The sequence below is a fragment of the Neopsephotus bourkii genome, unplaced genomic scaffold, assembly GCF_033783945.1.
Source record: "Neopsephotus bourkii isolate Nb327-2 ecotype Australia unplaced genomic scaffold, CSIRO-AGI_Nbou_v1 NB_659, whole genome shotgun sequence".
NCBI classification, from domain to species: Eukaryota; Metazoa; Chordata; class Aves; order Psittaciformes; family Psittacidae; genus Neopsephotus; species Neopsephotus bourkii.
In genome coordinates, this window is record NW_026901158.1 from 8,728,237 (window position 1) to 8,749,394 (window position 21,158).

The 21,158-nt window shown below is 42.5% G+C and overlaps 1 protein-coding gene and 1 long non-coding RNA gene across 7 annotated transcripts in view; one reads left to right on the forward strand and one right to left on the reverse strand.

Moving 5' to 3' along the window:
- Nucleotides 1–21,158, forward strand: part of TNC (tenascin C) — an 86,582-nt gene that overhangs the window by 35,820 nt on the left and 29,604 nt on the right. For all 6 annotated transcript variants that reach the window (XM_061352944.1, XM_061352949.1, XM_061352943.1 and 3 more), the window contains exons 2-10: nt 4,369–4,961; nt 5,897–7,210; nt 8,939–9,202; nt 10,053–10,168; nt 10,254–10,410; nt 11,012–11,281; nt 12,373–12,558; nt 13,018–13,107; nt 13,230–13,493. In XM_061352944.1, the coding sequence (XP_061208928.1) occupies nt 4,499–4,961; nt 5,897–7,210; nt 8,939–9,202; nt 10,053–10,168; nt 10,254–10,410; nt 11,012–11,281; nt 12,373–12,558; nt 13,018–13,107; nt 13,230–13,493 (3,124 nt within the window). In that variant the 5' untranslated portion in view covers nt 4,369–4,498. The remainder of the gene's footprint in view (nt 1–4,368; nt 4,962–5,896; nt 7,211–8,938; nt 9,203–10,052; nt 10,169–10,253; nt 10,411–11,011; nt 11,282–12,372; nt 12,559–13,017; nt 13,108–13,229; nt 13,494–21,158) is intronic.
- On the reverse strand, nt 10,629–12,082 carry LOC133212003 (uncharacterized). Its single transcript, XR_009725353.1, has 2 exons — nt 11,940–12,082; nt 10,629–10,856 (listed from the first exon to the last, which is right to left on the reverse strand). It is a non-coding gene; the product is annotated as an uncharacterized LOC133212003 (long non-coding RNA).

The window sequence follows — 21,158 nt, forward strand, 5'->3', positions numbered from 1 at the left end:
GGAGGAAATTATTCCTATATTACCTTTGCTCAGTATTCCCCAGGAGTCAGGATTCCTGGGGGTTTTCAAGATGGATTGAAAATTTCTTATTAAGAAACACATTTCTAATTTAATGGAAATGTCCTGAAAAAGTTCTGATGTCTTGGGGTGGGAGGTGATGTCTAAACAAAAAAAAAATAACTAATACTTTTTCAGCTTTTGACAGCCAGACCGTGATGGGCTTTCAGGTCCTTGGATGAAAGGGCTGCAATGGAAGTGAAAATGATTCCTTTCCTTTGTGCTATTGACAGGCTATCTTATTTCTATCAGATAGTACCAAGAGCATTAGTAGCTAGTGATCAGGGTTTTAACAGGGTTTTTCTAGAAATGCTCTCTTTTCTTTTCTCTTTGGAAAAGTGTTTCTATAAAAGAAGGAAAATGTTTGTTTTTCTGATTCTGTATCAGCTTGTGCTGCATAGATGTTATAATTAGCTTCTCAAGTGATAGTCTCTAATTCTTGTAGCAGGCCAAAAACCTCTAAAGTGAATACTTATATGCTGTGAGCCAGCCAAGGTGGAGGAGTAGTGAGGATACAACAGTTCTGCCTGTGGCTAGGATGAAAAAACATGGATTATCTTCATACTCTTCTGACTGGAACTCAACTCTCCTTGCAAAGATCCCAAACTTTCAACACCACTGCTACCACACTGGCTGAGCCATTGCCAGATGCCCTTTTCCCATGTCACAATGATACAGAAAGCACATGTGTCAGAGACAGGGCCTGACACCTCTATCCTGAGCACCCAAACCAGTCGTTTCAGATACATCACTCATGAAGTTAACGTGCTGCAAGGAAGATCTTCCATAATTAAACAAACAAAAAGCGTTCTTAGGATGATAGCTGGTGCATCCAGTGTTAGTGGTCCAAGGTTTCATTACTCAGCCTGTACTTGCACAAGCTGTACTCAGGTTCTACTCAGATGGGTAAGGCTACCTAAGTGTTCTTGGAAACAAAGATAATGCACAGCAGACCTCAGATGACTCCAGGTGATATACTCTTGGATCTGTTTTTTGTCTGGTGCTGGCATGCAAGTCAGTAAGTGACAGGACTGCAAAATTCAGTCACTGCTGATCAAGGAAATTAAAGACATGTGAGAGGCCATAGCTCCTTCTGTTATCATTTATATAATAACAGGGATTATATAGGAACAAGAGAGAAGTAAAAGATAACTCTTGCCCAGTGAGGGTGATGGTTGTGGGAAGATGCCAGTGATCAGAATGGGAGAACATGAGCTCTAGACTTTATTGTTTTGCATAGAAAGAAGAGTATTTTGCAGATCAACCACCCAATCTCTCCAAGATTTTTGGAGCAGTCATGTTGTAGTCAGGACAGCAGGGGGGGCACAGTCCATTAACATGAGCAATATTCTGTATTATACAAACTGCTTGTCAAAACTGGACACATTCTGAGTCATACAAGGTTCCCAATCTACCTGAGAGATATGGTACAAACATCACCCATCTCCTTTCGCATGCATTACAGCAAGGTTAAACTCATTATAAGGGTAAACTTTTTCAAATTCCTGCTGCTAGACTTTTAGTTGCTTGTAAAGAGTCCAGGAGCTGATTCTGCAAAGCAGATATTGAGAGGATGTCTTCAGTTAGCAGGTTTAAAATACAACCTCCATGAACCATTCTGAGGGAAAGCAGAAGGAACAGTTGCTGTGGATCCCTTTTTTCTCTCTAACAACCTCTCCTGGGTGGTCCCTTGTGGTCTGAGCTGTTGTTTAGATACATTTGAGGAATGGGAGTTGGAGAGAAGGATGTCACCTTTGTTCTTCCAGCCAAAAATATGGCTAATGTACAAAATAATTGAAGGAAGGTGTCTCATTTTGTAGATCTCAGATCTAGGAATGGAGCTCAGCTAATCGGACAGGTCCTTGGCAGATCAGATGAGAATCTGGTCTGATTTAGCTCAGATATCACACTAGGTGTCAAAACACAGAGGTCAGATCAAATACTGGGGAATGCTTCTTCATAAATTTCAGCCAAGGTACATTAAGGCTTCTAGTATAATCCGTAGGCTGAGAGGTTTGGCTGACTCTAACGCAATGAGTTTCCAGTAGAAGTAATGGTGTTCATATTCCTTTCACCAATAGCGAAGGCAACAGTGACAGCAGCTCTTGTCAGAAGTAGGTTTTTCATTTTCCTGGCATAGTAACAAAACGACAGTTTGTACTGTCATGAAACGATGTGGAAACTAGCACCAGTCAGCAGAAAAACTACAATCAATTTTCTTGGTTTGGTCAAGGTCCAAGTTCTCGTAGGCTCGGATACTTAAAAAAGCCATGAGGAAATCGATGCTCGACTTCCACTAAAATTCAGTGAGAATTAGATGCAGATCTGCTTCCAGTTTGTTCCATTTTCCCTTGGTGGTGCATCTGTCAAGCAGACTGTCCCCTAAATAACTACTTGAGGATTAGGCACTGACTTTAGCTATGTGACCTCGTCTCAGAGCAATAAGTGGATAGCACATGGGATCTCATTGCATGGACAGCACTGAGCAAACCTCATGTGTGAGCTCGAGAGTAAAATCCCACTTCAGATACTGTCCTGAATATATTTCATGAACTTGAAACCTAATTTAGGGGTTGGCCTGAGTCACAGGTGAGACCTGGACCATGTCTGTCTCTGTTACTCTTTATTAGTGACCTTGTGATCTCTTCTGGTGCAGCCGAGGTTGATGCAGACATATTTGATCAAATGTGGTGTTAGAAATGGCTTAAAGCTGAATGCTTTTCCATGGCAAGAAAAAGCCTCCACTGCTGCTTGTTTACTCCTGATTTATTCCCCAATAAAAAGGGGTGAAGTTCACTTTTCATGAGCTCAGCATTGTCTAAAAAAAGCATTAACTTCAGTAAAGTGTCTGATGTATTATTGTCATCCTTTCACAAAGGCAGCTGGGGTAGCATGGAAAAATATTACCTCTGTGCTTTGGGGGAAGCAGAAGGGTGGAAGAAGCTGGTTTCTCATCTGACAAATTAATTATCATCAAAAGGGTGTTGTTTGGAGAACAAAAGTTTCCTGTATTACTGGCATATCACTAACTTACAACTAGTGAAAGCACAGTCACTGAGCTAATCGCTTAACTAAGCTGTTCTGGGAGTATAAGGGAAAACAAACACTAAGGTGACATTTATAAGGTGTGCTTGTTTAGCCAGTCCATTTGCTATTTCTGGTTCTCTACCTGCTGGAGGGTTGACCCTGAACACAAGTCAATAGCTGTCCTTCAGCTCCCCTGGTTCATATTTGAAAGGAACAGATACAGACTGAGGTGGAAGAGGAAGTATTGTAGCTAAGTGAAAGGAATGAGTTTCAGGAAGAGCTACTACAGTGCAGTCAGGTGCTTGTAGGCATAAGCAAACTATTGTATTATAGCTGACGAAATATCAGACAGTGGGAAATGCTGCCTAGTGAAAAGTTTGCTAAAAGGTGTTTTTACACCTGTATTGCTGTAAAGCTTCCTTGTCTGAAGGACTTAGATGATCAAATGATTTCTTTTCCTTCTCTTCCTCTCCCTTTTTTATGTATGAGTACACACTGCTGTTTCTTATAGTCTATCTCCTGTGTTGGAGTCTCCTGTTGTGTCTCACTACTTCTATGCTAAAATACTGGTACCTATGATATAAGCACTGACTGTAGACCCTTCAGCCAGCAGTGTTCTCCAGAGAACTCCATTTATCAATATGCTGTAGACAAATCATCAGTATACTGAAACTTGCTACTGGGCTACAAGCCCTGGAGCTCAGATTCCCAAGCAACTGGTGTAATTTAAAGCATATGGAAAAGGGCTGCAATGAGCTTTATGGTTGATATAACTTTTGACAATGTCTTGAACTTCTTTTGTTATCCAGCTTTCAATAACCTTCAAGCAGTGAACTAAGGAGTGAAGGAAATACAGACTTTTAATGTTATATACCTGAATTATGACAGAACACATTCATTTTACCTACCTCTGTCTGAAAATAGTTATTTTCAGTCGAGATGAGACTCAGAAAACTTCCATGCCCTAGTCTTCTGCTTGAGGCAGTTAAACCTTCCATAGTACACTATACTTGCTCTAAATGGGAAATAATAGTAGATTCCTTCCAGATTCATGTCTTGTGACATTTTGTTCGCAAGCACACTGAAATCCTGGAAAACAGGGTAATGTCTGTTGTTATAAATGAGAGCAAGCTTAGCAGCTCGGGTGAGGTGAAATGGTACGCTGAGTAACACCCCCATCCTTAAAGGTGTTCTTTAAGGGCACCAGCACGCATCGGTGTCATAGGCCTTTCAGTGTAGGGTGTAACTGTGGTTCATCCCTTACACTGCTCCTTCTTCTTCTAGGGAACAAGTCTGCCAGGAAAGGAAAGGATATCCAGTTTGGTTTGAACTGGCTCTCCAATTCCTGCTCCAGAATACAAAGGCCAAACATATATAGCACTCCACCAGCTTTGAAAAGGACCTAAACACTGCAATGGGACTCTCCACCCAGGTTTTAGCCTGTGCGATTTTGGCTTTGCTCTACCAGCATGCCAGTGGTGGACTCATCAAGCGAATTATCCGTCAGAAGAGGGAGACTGGGCTAAATGTGACCTTGCCAGAGGATAATCAGCCTGTGGTTTTTAACCACGTCTACAACATTAAGTTGCCTGTTGGCTCCCTTTGCTCTGTGGACCTGGATGCAGCGAGTGGCGACGCAGACCTGAAGGCGGAAATTGAGCCCGTCAAGAATTACGAGGAGCACACGGTGAATGAGGAGAACCAGATTGTCTTCACACACCGGATTAACATTCCCCGCCGAGCCTGCGGCTGTGCAGCTGCCCCAGACATTAAGGATCTGCTGAGCAGACTCGAGGAGCTGGAGGGGCTGGTCTCCTCCTTACGAGAGCAGTGTGCCAGCGGGGCTGGATGCTGTCCCAATTCCCAGGCAGTAGAAGGTAAGGCAGACTGGGGGGAGCTGCTCTTGGGGAAATTCTTGTGCTGGCTGTGAATCTTGTTTAGAGTAGATACTCAACTCTGTTTCAAGAATGAGCAAAAGTCAACCTGTTGAATTTGAAACGTAATCAAAATTAGGAACGTATTTGGCCAGCTTGCAAGATCCATTCATTCACAGTTTTGCTGGTTTATGAAACTGTGGGTCAGAAGTCTGCCTGGGCTGCTTTGTAGCTGTGGCATTGAGCATGTACAGTACTTGGGCATGGTGACAATCTGTGTTGGAGTTGAGATTAAAACTCATGCAGTTCAAGCTCTTGGCTCCACATTTTGTCCCCTTGAGTAAGCTGCCAAGGTAACTGTTCTCGTTTCCAAGTTTTCTTTAAGAGAGACTGATAAAAATACAGCTGGACATAAGGCAACAGACAAGCAGAAGTAGTCAGGGAAGCGGAAAAAAAGGTAAGGGCTTGGTCATACAAGAGAGAAACGTGGGTCTTCTCAGTATTAATTTGTCCCTCAGAGCACAGAGCTGGTCTCACAGCTTATGATACTGATGATACAATTGCTGCCTGGCTTTTTATATTCAGGAATGAGTTGGGGAATAATGATTCATGGTGCAAGCCCTAATGAAGCAGTCAGGAAAGCTGCTCAGTCAGTGGAAGAGGGATTTGGAGAAGGGCAGAGGAATCCAGCATCCTCATTTAACCAAGTAGTTGGCAGGGGCTCTTGCCTGGCATCAGTGTGAATTAAAACATCCCTGGTAAAGTGAATCTCACTGGAAAAAAAGGATTTATTGTCATTTAGAAGCTTTGGCAATACTGGAAATTATATCCTGTACAGAGCTAGGAGCATTAGGCCACTTTTAGGTGGTCTGTGCCACACTGGCCTAATGCATCCCAGAGCCAAGGGGAGTAACTGGTTTTCTGGATCATTGGTACAGGTCGCCTGGACACAACACCCTATTGCAGTGGACACGGCAACTACAGTATTGAGATCTGTGGCTGCGTTTGTGAGCCTGGCTGGAAAGGTCCCAACTGCTCTGAACCAGCCTGTCCACACAACTGCTTCAACCAGGGCCTCTGCATCCAGGGCAGATGCATCTGCAATGAAGGCTTCACGGGTGAGGACTGCAGCCAGGTCTCCTGCCCGGCTGACTGTAATGACCAAGGCAAGTGCATCGATGGCGTTTGTGTGTGCTTTGAGGGGTACACAGGCACAGACTGCAGCGAAGAGCTCTGCTCCCAGGGGTGCAGTGTGCATGGGAGGTGCGTGAACGGGCAATGCGTGTGCCATGAGGGCTTCTCAGGTGATGACTGCAGTGAGCCCCTCTGCCCCAACAACTGCCACAACCGCGGGCGCTGTGTGGATAGTGAATGCATCTGCGATGAGGGTTACACTGGTGAGGACTGCAGCGAGCTCATCTGCCCCAACGACTGCTTCGACCGCGGGCGCTGTGTCAATGGGACCTGCTTCTGTGAGGAGGGCTTCACCGGGGAGGACTGCGGCGAGCTGACCTGCCCCAACAACTGCAACGGCAACGGGCGCTGCGAGAACGGGCTGTGCGTCTGCTATGAGGGCTTTGTGGGGGATGACTGCAGCGAGAAGAGGTGTCCCAATGACTGCCACAACCGCGGGCGCTGCGTCAACGGGCGCTGTGTGTGCCATGAGGGGTACCTGGGTGAGGACTGCGGTGAGCTGCGGTGTCCCAACAACTGTCACAACCGCGGGCGCTGCATCAATGGGCAGTGCGTATGCAATGAAGGGTTCATTGGGGAGGACTGCGGGGAGCTGCGATGCCCCAGTGACTGCAACAACCGCGGGCGCTGCATCAACGGGCAGTGTGTGTGCCATGAAGGGTTCACTGGGGAGGACTGTGGCCAGCTGAGGTGCCCCAACGACTGCCACAAGAGAGGTCTCTGTGTCAATGGGCAGTGTGTGTGTGACGAAGGGTACACAGGGGAGGACTGTGGGGAGCTGCGGTGCCCTGAGGACTGCCACAACCGTGGACGCTGCGTGGAGGGGCGTTGTGAGTGTGACAATGGCTTCACAGGGGAGGACTGCGGCGAGCTGTCCTGCCCCAATGACTGCCACCAGCGCGGGCGCTGCATCAATGGGCGCTGCGTGTGCCATGAGGGCTTCAGGGGGGAGGACTGCCGAGAACAGTCCTGCCCCAATGACTGCAACAATGTGGGCCGCTGCGTCGACGGACGGTGTGTCTGTGAGGATGGTTACATGGGGGATGACTGCTCCGATGGTAGGTTGCAATGTCTCTTTTGAACTGCTTCCCCACAGTAATTCCCTGTGCCCTTCCAGCAGCTTTAGAAGCTCTATGAACCTTTTACATATAGCCAGGCCCTGTTGCCACTCTTATTTATCATCACCCAGGCAGCTGAATTGGAGAAATAACAACAGTAGCAAGATTTTAACTTCCTATATATAGTTTAGAGGTTACTGGTGATTTCTGGTGGTCAGCAAGCCAGCAGGCTGATAATGGTGATGCAGTTTGCTCCCATCACAATGCCACTGGAGCCAGCACTGGTTGTGGTTTGTCACCATGACCTTTCAATTCCTCATAGCACCTCTTGATGCTTAAAAAGCAAAATCATCTGAAAGAAACTGTTCTAGATGTGGAGAAAAGGAAGATGTATCCAGGGTCTTCTTACTAGGAATTCAGTCAAAAGAATATGGGCCCAATTTCAGCTAAAGAATAAGGTTTTGCAGGAATGAGATAATATAGACAATGGATGCCAGTGAAAAAGGAGCCTGGATATCAAACATCTCTTGCAGCCACATTCTGGTTCCCAGTCTCATGCTGGATGGATAAGAAAGAGGTTTTGATTTACAATGCCATCACTACTGTAGGCAGCTGAAAATGAAACACACAGCCCTGACAGCACTAACAGACCCACTCCAGGGGTTCAGTGACTTTGTTTTGAAGACAGATCTCTGAGCTGGAGCCCTGGTGGAGGCAGAGGGTGTAGTTAGTGGAGGCTGGGCACACATGGGAAATAATGTTGTCCCATCTGAGTGAACTCTGTGAGGCAACTATCATAATGGAACTGCCAGATGGTGCAAATATTGAAGTTCAGGCTTTCAGGATTATCACAGGGGCCTTGGCTGCCTCTCATTTTGGTCAGATAGATCTTTATAACGAAAGTAAATCTTGATTTTATATATATATAAACATATATATATGTGTGTGTGTGTGTGAATGTTAGACCCGATAAAAGCTTAGAGTAAAATCATCGAATCAGCTGGAGTGGAAACTTAGCTATGAAGCCACATGCTTCGTTTCCCAATACCACTGACTTTATGGAAATGAACAGAAAATTTTGGCAGCTAGATAATGACAGGCATTATGCTATAAATGAGGTAGTTTTCTTTAGTAGAGCCCAGGGGAGAAATTTTAGAACTAAGATCTTTGTAGAGTAATCAAAGAGTACTTTGGGGTTGGGAACATTATAAAAGACAATGAATACCCTTAAAAAGAAATCCCCATTTTTCATCTCCTCCTTCTGGAAGACTCCTAAGCCCCATTTTGTGCTCTTGCACTTGCAAACGTGGAGCATTCTATTGAAAGTATTTACAAAAATAATAATGTTTAACTTTACTTTGGAAAATCCATGCAAAACCCAGGACTTATAGCTATAAAACCATGTGTTGCTGGCAGTTAAATTGAACATCTGAATCCCTAGGGACCCAGCTATAGTCTTGTGCAGTAGCTATGAGAGGAGGAGCTGGAACACAGTCAGCCATAGGCTGTGTGCAAGTGTGAACATAGAAATTGGCCTTTTGGAAATGTCTGTAGTCTTCATCAGCTGAACATTCCTTTCTTCAAGCAGCTAATTTTTGGGACATGGCTTCCCTGTTTGCTAGATGATTCTCACAAACTGCTCCTGGGAAAATGGGGAACTGGGTAAGTCATTATTTTCTGAGCCTTGAAAACTTCTTATACGTTTGTTTTGGTTTTTCCCCTCCTTAGTGTCTCCTCCAACTGAGCTGACTGTGACGGACATAACAGATAAAACCGTCAATCTGGAATGGAAGCATGAGAATGTTGTCAATGAGTACCTCATCACCTATGTTCCTACTGGCAGTGGTGGCTTAGATATGCAGTTCACTGTGCCAGGAAACCAGACAGCTGCCACTATTCATGAACTGGAGCCGGGTGTGGAATACTTTATCCGTGTCTTTGCAATCCTTAAAAACAAGAAGAGTATTCCAGTCAGTGCCAGGGTAGCAACATGTGAGTTTTACACTCCCTGTATTCATTCTTTTGTCTATAATGTAATATGTATTTATTTGCATCTCTTTTGGGGGGTATTATTTCTTTTGTATTTTCCATTTTCAATTCATCTTCTGTTCTGGATAAAGCCAGCCTTCTACACTTTCATTTCCTATTATTTTCCAATGCCAATGACAGCATTCAAAGTTACAGCTCTCTCACTCTTTCACTGTCTGCGGTGCCTCCCAATAAATATCAGGGGGTCTTTGTAAATTAAGACCTTTGGCTCCTTCATAATTAGGTCCATTTTAAAAATCTGGTAATGCTTCCTTTAAAAACAGGAAAATGTAACAGTGTATAAAGAGGAATGTGAAATCACTTGATTCAAACTCTTTTGGTTGAAATGGAGGTTTTATTTGTTTTGTATCTCTGTGTGGTTTACCACAACTTACTTTCTATCTGCCTGTCCATTCATTTGTTGTTCATCTTCCTTATTGTACTGTGCACATCACAGTCATAGCTAAACACCCCAGCCTCAAAAGATGCTCTTTGACTTTTATCACTGTGCTCATTTCTAGAGATCTGGGACAGGATTCATGTCACCTGTCTTTTAATGCCCATACTAGACTTCCTTCAGGAGGGCAGAAAAAGAGATTTTTTAGGGCAAAATTCATTTTACTCTGACATCTAAACCAGGTCAGAGGAATGTCTCTCCAAAGACAGAACAACTGGCTATGAAGAGGGTTTAAACATCTCAGATGCAGATAAATATGAGGCAGATATTTATAGTCGTGGAAAGATGTTCCCCCTCCCAGGGTCCTCTTTAGGAGAATTTGTCACCAGGTAATGATATCCTTCTTTTCTGCCACAGATCTGCCGGCTCCAGAGGGTCTGAAATTCAAGTCTGTTAGAGAAACATCCGTCCAGGTGGAGTGGGATCCTCTAAACTTCTCATTTGATGGCTGGGAGCTCGTCTTCCGTAATATGGTAAGGCAGCATATGGTAAGAGGCCATATGAAGTGGAAGAGCCTGGATATTTTTGTGTTAATACTGAGTGTTCCATGTGTTACAGAAAAAGGATGATAATGGAGATATAACCAGCAGCTTGAAAAGGCCAGAGACATCTTATATGCAGCCAGGTTTGGCACCAGGACAACAGTATAATGTGTCCCTTCATATAGTGAAAAACAATACCAGGGGACCAGGACTATCCAAAGTGATAACCACAAGTAAGCACAACCTGTACTTGGTGTAGGGTCACCAATAAAACAACTGCTGTTTGCTGTAGGGAGTTTTTGTCAAAGAGAATGACAAGTTCTCTATACTGTAAATTGATAGACGGAAAAGAAGGAGTAGTGGAGCTGCTAATGAAGGATGCATGAAAGGAGATTAATTCCTTTCCAAATTACCTCTTTGAAGAGGAAATGATTTTTTTTTAGCTAGAAGGTAGTAAAGAGCATTTTTATTCTATTTCCCATTGTACATCAACCGCAAATAGAATTTCTTTCATCCTACTATTATTTGCATGGAGAAATTGGTTATAGGAGAGTCTCTATTGTGCAGGGGGAGAACCTCTTAGGTTCCTGCTTGTCTTTGCTTGGCAGCTTCTGATGTTAATGAATTTTGATGAACCTGCTTCTGATGAATTGATTCCATTTTGCATTTTCTTCTGCAGCTATGGAAAGTAAAGTGAGAAAGTAAATGAAGATAAGCTTCAGTTGGTAGAAACCACTCATTTTAATTTTGGATCAGAAATTGAAAGCACAAGAATGTGTAGGATTTTACTGGCAAGATTTCCTTAAAAACTACTTTTTTCTCTTTTTGTAACAGAGCTTGATGCCCCCAGCCAGATCGAGGCAAAAGATGTCACAGACACCACAGCTCTTATCACATGGTCCAAACCTTTGGCTGAAATTGAAGGCATAGAGCTCACTTATGGCCCCAAAGATATTCCAGGGGACAGGACAACCATTGACCTCTCTGAAGATGAAAACCAATATTCTATTGGAAACCTGAGGCCACACACAGAGTACGAAGTGACGCTCATCTCTCGTCGGGGGGACATGGAAAGCGATCCCGTGAAAGAAGTCTTTGTCACAGGTAAGAGTCTTGGATGCCAATTCCAACCTCTGGGAAGGTAATGTAATCACCATCAATCTTCCTGTGCCGTTTGTGTTGTGTTGCTTGAGTTGATGAGTTACTTCATCAATACAGAATCAGCAGTACTATTATGGAGGTATATGAAAGTGGAGAATGTTTTTCTGTGCCTTATATACCCTACTGGCTCAATGAAATATACTCCTCAAGTATCTAAATGTATTTTGAAAATGAGAATTATGCTATTAAGTCTCTTAAAAGCTTTTGCTCATCATACCCTGAATTTCCACTTCAGGAAAAAAATTCCTCTGGGTTACTTATCTTCTATGGTTTCTATTCCGTCTAAGACCTTATTTCTGTTTGTCTAAAGCATAACAGACTATCAGAAAACTGCTTTGTTTTCATACTACAGTTCTTCAAATGTTTTCTGTCATGCTTTTATAAATTTACTTTGCTCTTTAGTGATCCTGAGAATGATTTATGAAAGTGTGAATCCTTTAGCATGTCATCAAGGTCTGATGCATTAAGGGAGCTGAGTAAATGGTACATAGAAAATAACCTACCTTTTCATCCTGAAATGTAATTGTTCATCCAGAGCAGGATTTGAGTCTACTATAGGTGTGTACAGCAAAAGCCCATTGAAATTCTGTATAATATTCACCTTTTCTTTTAAGCTTTAGAGCTCCTTTCAGCTATGAATGCAAGATAATTACTGAACAGAAATCTAGAGATGATCAGCAGCCTTGATCCTTTTGAAAGCTGATGTATTTATGAGGAAGTATTTTCATCCAAATGTGTTTTTCCACAAGCCTATTTTGTAAAGAAAATAATTGCTAGAGTTGAAATTGTTATTTTTGTCTTAGGAGATAAAAGTTTAATTTCTTCCACTGATGTTTTCTCCACAGCCAGTGAGCTCTCCACTCCATGCTAAAAGAAATCTGGTTGATATAGTTAAGAATATAGTGGTATCATGTGAGATGGAACTTAACTTCAACTTGATGGATCATTCCACACTCTAAAAAGTACTGTTATAAAGGACTTCTGTCATAAGAGAATTATTCCTATTTATCTATTTATTGGTTTATTGATTACAGACTTGGATGCTCCAAAAAACCTGAAGCGGGTGTCACAGACAGACAGTAGCATTACTTTGGAGTGGAAGAACAGCCATGCAAATATTGATAACTACCGCATTAAGTTTGCTCCCATCTCTGGTGGAGACCATGCTGAGATCACAGTGCCAAAGGGCAACCAAGCAACAACCAGAGCTACACTCACAGGTAGGGGAATGGTGAGCTAGCCATTAATGTCATGCCACTGCCATAACCTAAGGCACAGTAGTGTAGTGCAAAAGTACCCTTTTGGTCACTATACATAAGAGGTACAAGCAGAGGTTGTGCATTTTGAGTACAGGCAAATATCACATGGATGTCTATGTGCTTTTCTTTGGCAAAAGTACCAAAAGTACCCAAGCTCTTGAAAATAAAAGCTATTTCTGATTATGCATTTGCACAGTGTCCAAAATATGATCTCAGTCATAATCTTTATATTTAAGCATGTACATGGAAAAAAATATATTAACATCAGGTCAGCTGGAGGGTCACCTGGAACCTCAATTCTCTGCATGCACAGGAAAGCATATATCTTAACTTGCATACATTCAGGCTTCTTTGTTTAAACAAATGCCTGTAGGCATATTCTGTGGACAGAAACTCATAGTTCTATTTCTCTTCACTTAGGGTTGAGGCCTGGAACTGAATATGGCATTGGTGTGACAGCAGTGAGACAGGACAGGGAAAGCGCTCCTGCTACTATTAATGCTGGCACTGGTGAGTAACTTGATCCCCTTTTGCTCTGGAGGGAGCAGCAAATCAAGTGGATAAGCCTCTGAGCTGTTGCTAGACACTCAGTATAGATGCTAATCTGTCAACTTTGCTTTTTTAACCTGTAGATCTTGATAACCCCAAGGACTTGGAAGTCAGTGACCCCACTGAAACAACCTTATCCCTTCGCTGGAGAAGACCAGTGGCCAAGTTTGATCGCTATCGCCTTATTTCTGTTAACCCCTCTGGAAAGAAGAGTGAAGTGGAGATTCCCGTGGACAGCACCTCTCATATCCTGCGAGGGCTGGATGCGGGGACAGAATACACCATCAGTCTGGTGGCGGAGAAAGGCAGACACAAAAGCAAACCCACAACTGTCAAGGGTTCTACTGGTGAGTGACAGCTTTTGATGAGTGCTGTGCACCAGGTCATTGGGCAATGACTAGCCCAAGTCTTTTTCACCTGATTTTGTAAGCCATGCCTGAGCAACTGCTTAGAAACATCAACTACCTACAGAGCAGACTTAGCTCTGTCTAACATGATAGGCTTAACTGAGGCATAGCTGTGCATTTCCCTGCCTACCATGTCTAGCTCCATGTTCTGAATGATTTCTTGCTTAACCTTTGGGAAGACTTGCAAAGAACACAGCTCTTTGTCCTGCATGAAATGCAGATGTTATCCTTTGTTTTAAATGAAGCTGTTCTTTGTGTATTATGTCTTGTAACTTGTTTTGTTTTCTACAGCCAAAACCAAAGAGGAAGAGCAACCAGAATGTATTTAACGTCACTTGTTTCTGCCTAATGAATTCTCTTCACAGCATGCCTCCACTCATCATGCTTCAGCAGGGTCAACAGGGCTCTGATTTTGCCTTTTTTCAGTTTTTGTCATCCAAAAGCTAGAAGGGCCTACAAATCTGGTCACAGTCACCATTTCCATGGAGACCATGACTGTTACGTTTGTCTACAAAGAAGGGGGCTATTTCTGTCATCTCCATTTGTACAAACCACTCCGACTAACCAGTATCAGTGGATTACTTACCGAACAAGGTTTTATTCTTTGTGAAGCATTTTAACCCAAAGTTTGTTGCACACAGAATTGTATCTTGGTGCAGAGCATAAATAAGTCCTGAATCTTTACATGCATTCGGGCTAAATTCTGTGAGGCGAAGCCTAAAGTGCTGCAAGTGAGCAGAGACAGTGAAATCAGGATCAGCTGACTGTTACTGTCCTTAGCAGGTATCAAAGTGTTCATCCTTTCTCCCAAAGACCATCTATGAGGTAAACATGTGACAGAAGTTATGGGCTTTACAAATTAATAACAGCTTAACAAATCAAAACTGGTTTCATATTCACTGGTGGTGTCCATGCAAGCACAACCTCCGAGCGCTTTATAGAGTCCACTTGTCCAGTACTGCAGAGAGGTTTATGGTAAGATGTAAACTACAGAAGACCATCAGTACTGAATTACTAGTTTGATGCAAGGCCTGTGTCCAGTGTTGGAAAAAATTAGGAAGCCTTGAGGTACACACATACAAAAGGAAGCTGAAGGTTTATGTGGCAAGAGTGAGGAGGCTTTGATTCTTCCCTAGTTACCAGACGTTTCCCTGTCTGTCTGAAGACTGAGTGGTATCGAAAGGAGTATGTATAGATGCTGAAATGGCAGAAACAACACGTTGTGGAATTTCACAGTCTGGCCTTTTCAGCACCAGCTTCCCAAGTCTCACAAGGTAGCTTCTTTTTTCTGATTTGATCTTGGAGTTCTTATAAATCCATTCATCTGGCCAGTGTATCTGTTTTACATCTTTACTCAGAGCAGTGGGTAGAAAGCTTCTTTCAGCCCCAGGGCTGAAGATCTTCTGTTGGTACCTTCTCTCCCCTCTTGCATTCTTCTCACTATCTTTTTTTTGTATATCAACCCTCCACACAGAGCTGAAATGTTCGGAGCTCATGAACAAGGAACATGTCCCAAAACCTTCCATAGTATAGGATGACAGCTTTCTGATGTTTCTGTCTTTTCTTATAGATGAAATGCAGCTCAAGTGACAAAGATTTTTGTAACTGATGTCAACAATTCTGTATTCAAGGGATGATAAGGATTATAAAGTGAACAGTTTGCTAAAGGTCATTTTATTGTACTGAAAAGGGAAGACTGAATATTTTGCACTGCCATTTGCTTGTCTCTTTCTTTGTAGCTTTATATTGTCAAACCCAAATGCAGTCAATGACTCCTTATCCAGAGGAGCTTCCTAGCTCTGGGAGCTTTCGTGCTCCAGAGGTCTCAGGGATGCAAGAGGATGCTCTGACGGACCTTGTGGTCTCAAGGATGACAGACCACAGCTTTAGTGTCTCCTGGTATGCAAATACAGGAGACACAATAAGTTCTGTGGTGGCATACAAGGATGTGCCACTGGCAGCTGAGCCCCCTGCAGAAACCTCCCTGCCCAGAGAATCCCTAGGTGCTTTGATTGATGGCCTCCAAGCTAACACTTCCTATAAAATCAAGGTATATGGACTGGCTGGAGAACAGCTCTCTTCTCTGGAAGCTGTAGCTACAACAGATACCTCCTTTCTGTTATTGACAAAAGTATCACAAACTAGGTTACTACCTGTTTGTTAGAGGTCCCACCCAGCATCGCACTAAGATTTTGGTTTAGAACTACTTCTGAAATCAAAGAACATGAGCCATTTTACTAGTCGGAGGGACTTTTCTGGCAGCATGTCTTGAGAATGTTTCATCAGATTAGTAACTAATTTGTAGGGTGAGCACGTAATCCTGCACTGAGGAAGCTGAGCAGCCAGAGTCCAGCTTTGTTCTTGCTCTGGTTTGGAACCCTGCCTTCATAGCACAATGTGAGTCCTGGAGGAGGATGGATGGTAATACATCAGCCATGAGAGGCCTGTGAAATAAATGAGTGGACATTAGAGAAACCAAGTGCCAACCTCAAATTCCTCTGCTGAAGGACCCAGATTGTGCAGCAATTGATGATGAATCATGGTTGTGATACTGTCTTGCATCTGGAAGTGAGCCGCACATAGGAGCATGGCTCGGAAAAGTAACTTTTCCATTCTGTTGAATGTTTTTAAGACAATTTATGCTGTTTACCAAAGAATGTTGTCTGCGCTGTGCTTCAGTCCCTCTTCCTCTCCTGGCTTCTACTCATCTTATATTGCGCCATCCATTCTTACGCAAACTCAAACATTAGGAAGAATGATTAGGTGAGGCAGTTCAATGGGAAACTGCAGTGCTGGCGACTGGCAAACTAAGTTTGCCAGTAAAGATTGTCCATTTATGCAGCTGATTCCTCTGCTGAAAATACCTGGAACCTGACTTTAGTTGGAGCTGCTGTAGTGTTTCTGGCTTATTACTTACTGCAATGCTTTCTTTATGAAGTTTAGAGGGGCAGAGGCACTTTAAGCCCACTTTAATCAGCTGCCTGGGAGAGGGGAAAGGTATTTAGCCAGAGAGATCTGAAAAGAACCAAAAAACTTTGATAAACCATCATATCTTACAGTGTGCTTGAGCTTATGAGAGACTCTGCAATGAAACTGGCTGACAGCTCCACTTGGAAAATAATATAAAATCCAAGAAGCAAGAAATAATACAGAATACTGTATTATGAATACTGAATCCCAAGGAACTGGGGAAATGTCCTGGCAGGACATTAGCATTCTTTTAAGTAAAATTGCCAGTGAAGCATTACAGTGGAATTCCTCAAAAGGCTATCAACAGCAGTACACATGTATTTAGGCCATATTCAGCTTGGAGATTTTAATAAGAGAATTAAACTAAGAAGTATACGAGTCTGAGAAAGAGCATATGTTTGTTGTCCATCCAGTTTCCCTTCTACATCGCTTTCAGCTCTTTGGCATCAATTATTCATTCATCTTGCCACCATGAATCACTCTATCTGGCTGTCATCCACTCACCTAGGGCTCCTAGAGCCCTCTTTTTCTACTCCCATGTATTCCCCTGGTTGTCAGTTCAAGTGTTTGAACTCCATTAGTCTTGTTATCCTACAGTTCAATGGTTTTACAGGTTTTCTGTTATCTGTTATAGTATTCCATGTGCTAAACAATGAACACTGATAATGTCTGTGGTATCAGAGAATTTTCTACGTATTCCTATAATTTTCATTTTCCTATCTGGTGTTTGTACAAAAAGCCACATATTCCTCTATTACACATGAACTTTATGTGGCGTACATGAGTGTTAGTACATGCATGTAGAGGGTAGACCACTCTCATCCACAAATTCATTTGTGGAGTCATTAAACCCAAGGTAATATTCAGAATGAGGTCTGAAATATAATCTGAGGTAATGTAGTTGCATATACTTAGATATGCTCCATGAGACAAGCTGTGCATGGCAACCTGCCATGTAGTTGGCAAAGGTGGCAGAATAAAATTAATCCACTTGTGACAGCAAACTTCAGAATTAAAGTGCCGTTTAGGTAGTTGGTACCTCAGTTTTTGTATAATACAGTTGAACAGCTTCTGTATTTTCCATTCACATTAGAGTAACCAAGTTCTTGTGTGGTTATACTACAACTGGATCTAGAAGAATGTCAGGAGGATGGTCTAGTAAAATGAGGGAAAATGGGAACCCGGTTTTGACTCTCACCGCACAGTTTTATGATAGATCCTCAGTATATCAGGAGTGTAATACCAGCCTTTTATTTTTGTATTCTATTTCTCTTGTATTCTTTGATGTTTTCCTTTTGTTTCCAAATCAGGGTGCATGCCAGTTTCCTAGTGGGACCATCCAGAGCATGAAGCTGTACCTACCAGGTACTGCTGCCCTGTCCTCCCCACTGGTCTGTTCACTCTACCTATGAATGCCTTCTGCAGAAACACTCCACAGTAAAGCCCAGCTGCCACTGTGAATGTCAAGTAGACAGCCTCAAGACTGAACAAGTACCAATGCACTTGCTTGATGCTTGATGGCTTTTAGCCTGTTCCCAGAATAGAAAAGAGCTGGTTGACATCTAATTGTGCACAAGCAGCTGAGAGTCTCAGGTGGCTAATGGTTCCTCACTGTGTCATCCTACTTCACTACATAAGCACAGTAACCCTAGTGCAGTCAGTTCTGACAGCTGGTTTACTGAGGAAGAGGGAATTACGCTAGTGGTTATATTGCAGGTAAGCTGGGGTGATGGTTTCTTCAGGTTACAGCATAGATAGGGCCTGTTTCAGATCATGTGCTGAGGTAATTTAAGGCAAGCCCTCACCTAAGTCAAGAATATCAATGATATATGTAAATATAAATCACTGCTTGCCTCACTCGCTTCTGCTTACCTTCCTGGAGGTGAGCAGAAAACGTTTTTACATCTGAATTTGACCTGAGAGTGTGCTTTCAAGGTAACATTTCTGCATTTAAGTTGACATACGTTTTTAATTGATCTTTCTCCTCTGAAAACTTCTTTTTTTTTCTGATACATGTGTGAATTTGGAGGCAGATATTGAATTCTGAGTATGTATTTGTGCTGATTTGATTGATGATGGAAGATGACTTCCTCTCTCTTAATTGAATGCAAGCGGAGCATGTAAGCAAGGAAGTCACTGAGGTGTGAAATTATGTGGTTTGCCACTAATGAGGAGATAATTCTGCATGTCAGAGAAATCACCTGCCTCTTGCCTTGCAGCTGTGATCAGGAGCACATTCTCTGTCACCTCCACTCTACTCAGATTCTCAGAATCTGACTGTGCTCCAGGATGTGCTCACAGACCATTCAGTATGCTGAAGGCCAAGCCTTTTTCCCTTCCATTCCTTTGGATCTCTTTAAAGAAAGATTGCTCATGTCCTTTCTGTCCTAGTGTTTAGGTAAGGATGAGTGTCCCCCTCCGTTTTATGAAAATCCTGTATATATTCAGATGAATCCCTCCTCCAAGACTATTTTTGCTTGGGTAGGATAAGATTTAGCATGCTTCTGCTGTGGCTGATTTCTCAGCCTGAACTTGGATCTGTTTGCAGTATTTGGCATGCATTCCACTTATGTTTTATATTAGAAGTAGCAACTTATGTGCTGTAGTAAAGATAAAAGGCATGTTTGAGAGGCTTAGTGTTCAAATCCTCACCAGTGTGAATTAGCAAAGTTCTTTAGAGGTAACCAGAGTGTACTGATTTACATCAACTGAGGGTGTGCCTGTTTCTCTGCTGGGACCCTTTCAGCTCACTGTGTAATGGTTGTTGCTCTGGATCTGCTAGTTAGTGTTATCGGGTGAGGATCACACTGTGCTTGGTGCTGCTACCTTTCCTTGTGGCTTGGATTCAGTCTCCAAAAAAGACAAACTCATCTGTGTTCTTAGAGCTATTTAACACAAAGCACACAAACTGTTTGTAGCAGATACTAGCTGGCTTTTGGTGTATTTGGGAGTTTATTATCAGGAAATTTTAACTTGTAATTTACCTGTGTTTAGCACTTCTAGTCACAACACCTGGAGAATCAATCAGCGAAACACCATTTAATCCCACCAGTCCTGTACCTACAGAGCTAAGCTATTTAACAAGCCCCAGCACTGATTCTCATGCTCTGCTTTTGGTGCCCACTGACCCTCCCATCTCAGAAGCCGCTGATGCTCTTCATGACCTTAACATAATACACAAGACTTTCAGTAGTCTCACCCTGTCTTGGGGAGCACAGGTTGAGGTTTGGATCAGTTCTTTATCACTCTGAAAGACCTGCCCAGTTTAAACAGAACACAGGAAATCTTTTTGCCCGGAAACCATTGTGAAACAGAATTTACCAGTCTCAGAGCAAGCACACAAAACCTCCATGGAAGCACTCAGAGTCAGCTCTCTTGGTCCCTGGAAACCCTAGCTACTACAGGTATTTTCTATGGATTTGTTAGCCAAATGTTTATTTTCTGCTTTGAAATACAGAACTTCATTTCATACTGCTGTCCCACTACAGAAATGCTGGGCTTTGTGAGTGATGCATCTTTCCTTAGTTGTTCTTTTCTTTCTTCCTTTTGCATGGGATAAACATCTTATTGCTATAGAATGAGAGCCTTGAGTGGTGCAGCATGGAAAATGCCTTTTAAGCTTTTAAGGTGATGTAGCATCAATTCTCTCCTTCAAATTGCATGTAACAAGAGATTTTGATGCATCTGCTATTTACAAGGCACATGGAAATAGCAAGATGCTGCAGGTTTTCTGCATTGTGGTTCAAGCACAAGAAAGATTGCAAGGATGTTGTGGATTGCAGCATTGGCATGGAAGTGGTGATGTCAGAGAAAAAAAAAGACTGTAACACATTGGGAGTATTCCTTTTATCCCTGTTACATAAATTTCATGAGGAAACAGGCCTATAGCTGTAGGGCTCACTTCAATAATAAAGTACCAGTGATTAAGGTCATATCTGGAGAACCTAGCTGGAGATTAATGACTTTACCTGCCCATCATCAAACCCAAATTCACAGCATGAGATAAAATATGTACATAGAAACACACAGATTATTTCACATGTACTGCAAGGCTAGAGCATCTAATTTCTCGTTGGTTGGTTCTCTCTTTTTTTCTTGTTTAAGCAAGAAACATCATCCCTTGATATTATTTGCCATGAAACAGTCATTGTTTCATCATCTATGTTGAATGCTTTATGGATGAGGCATTTGGAGGTTTCCAACAGTCCAAGTTGGTGCATGATCTTGTATGAGAATCACTTGTTCCCTAAAAAGCATGATGGGGTTGTGTGCACTTCCATTGCAGACATGCATGAGAAAGGAATGGGAGGAGAAGGGACTCTGCATCTTGGAGATGAATGAAACTGAGCACTCGTCAGAGTAATCTGAATTGCTTTTAAGCTGTAATGATTACTGCATTACTTATTATAATCAAGCTTTTACTTTTCATTTTCATTTGAAGGCAATGTGTTTGTTTGATTTGTTTCTATTGCCACCAATAGATCATTATTTCTGATATAGTTCTTTTCTGTCCTGCTTTCTTTTTTTCAGCTCAAGGCTGCTATTTCAGCAGGATGCATCTTTTACCTCTATGAGTATAATTTCTGTTCCTGATAAAGCAAACCAGCTCTGAATTCATGCTTGTATATTTTTGGT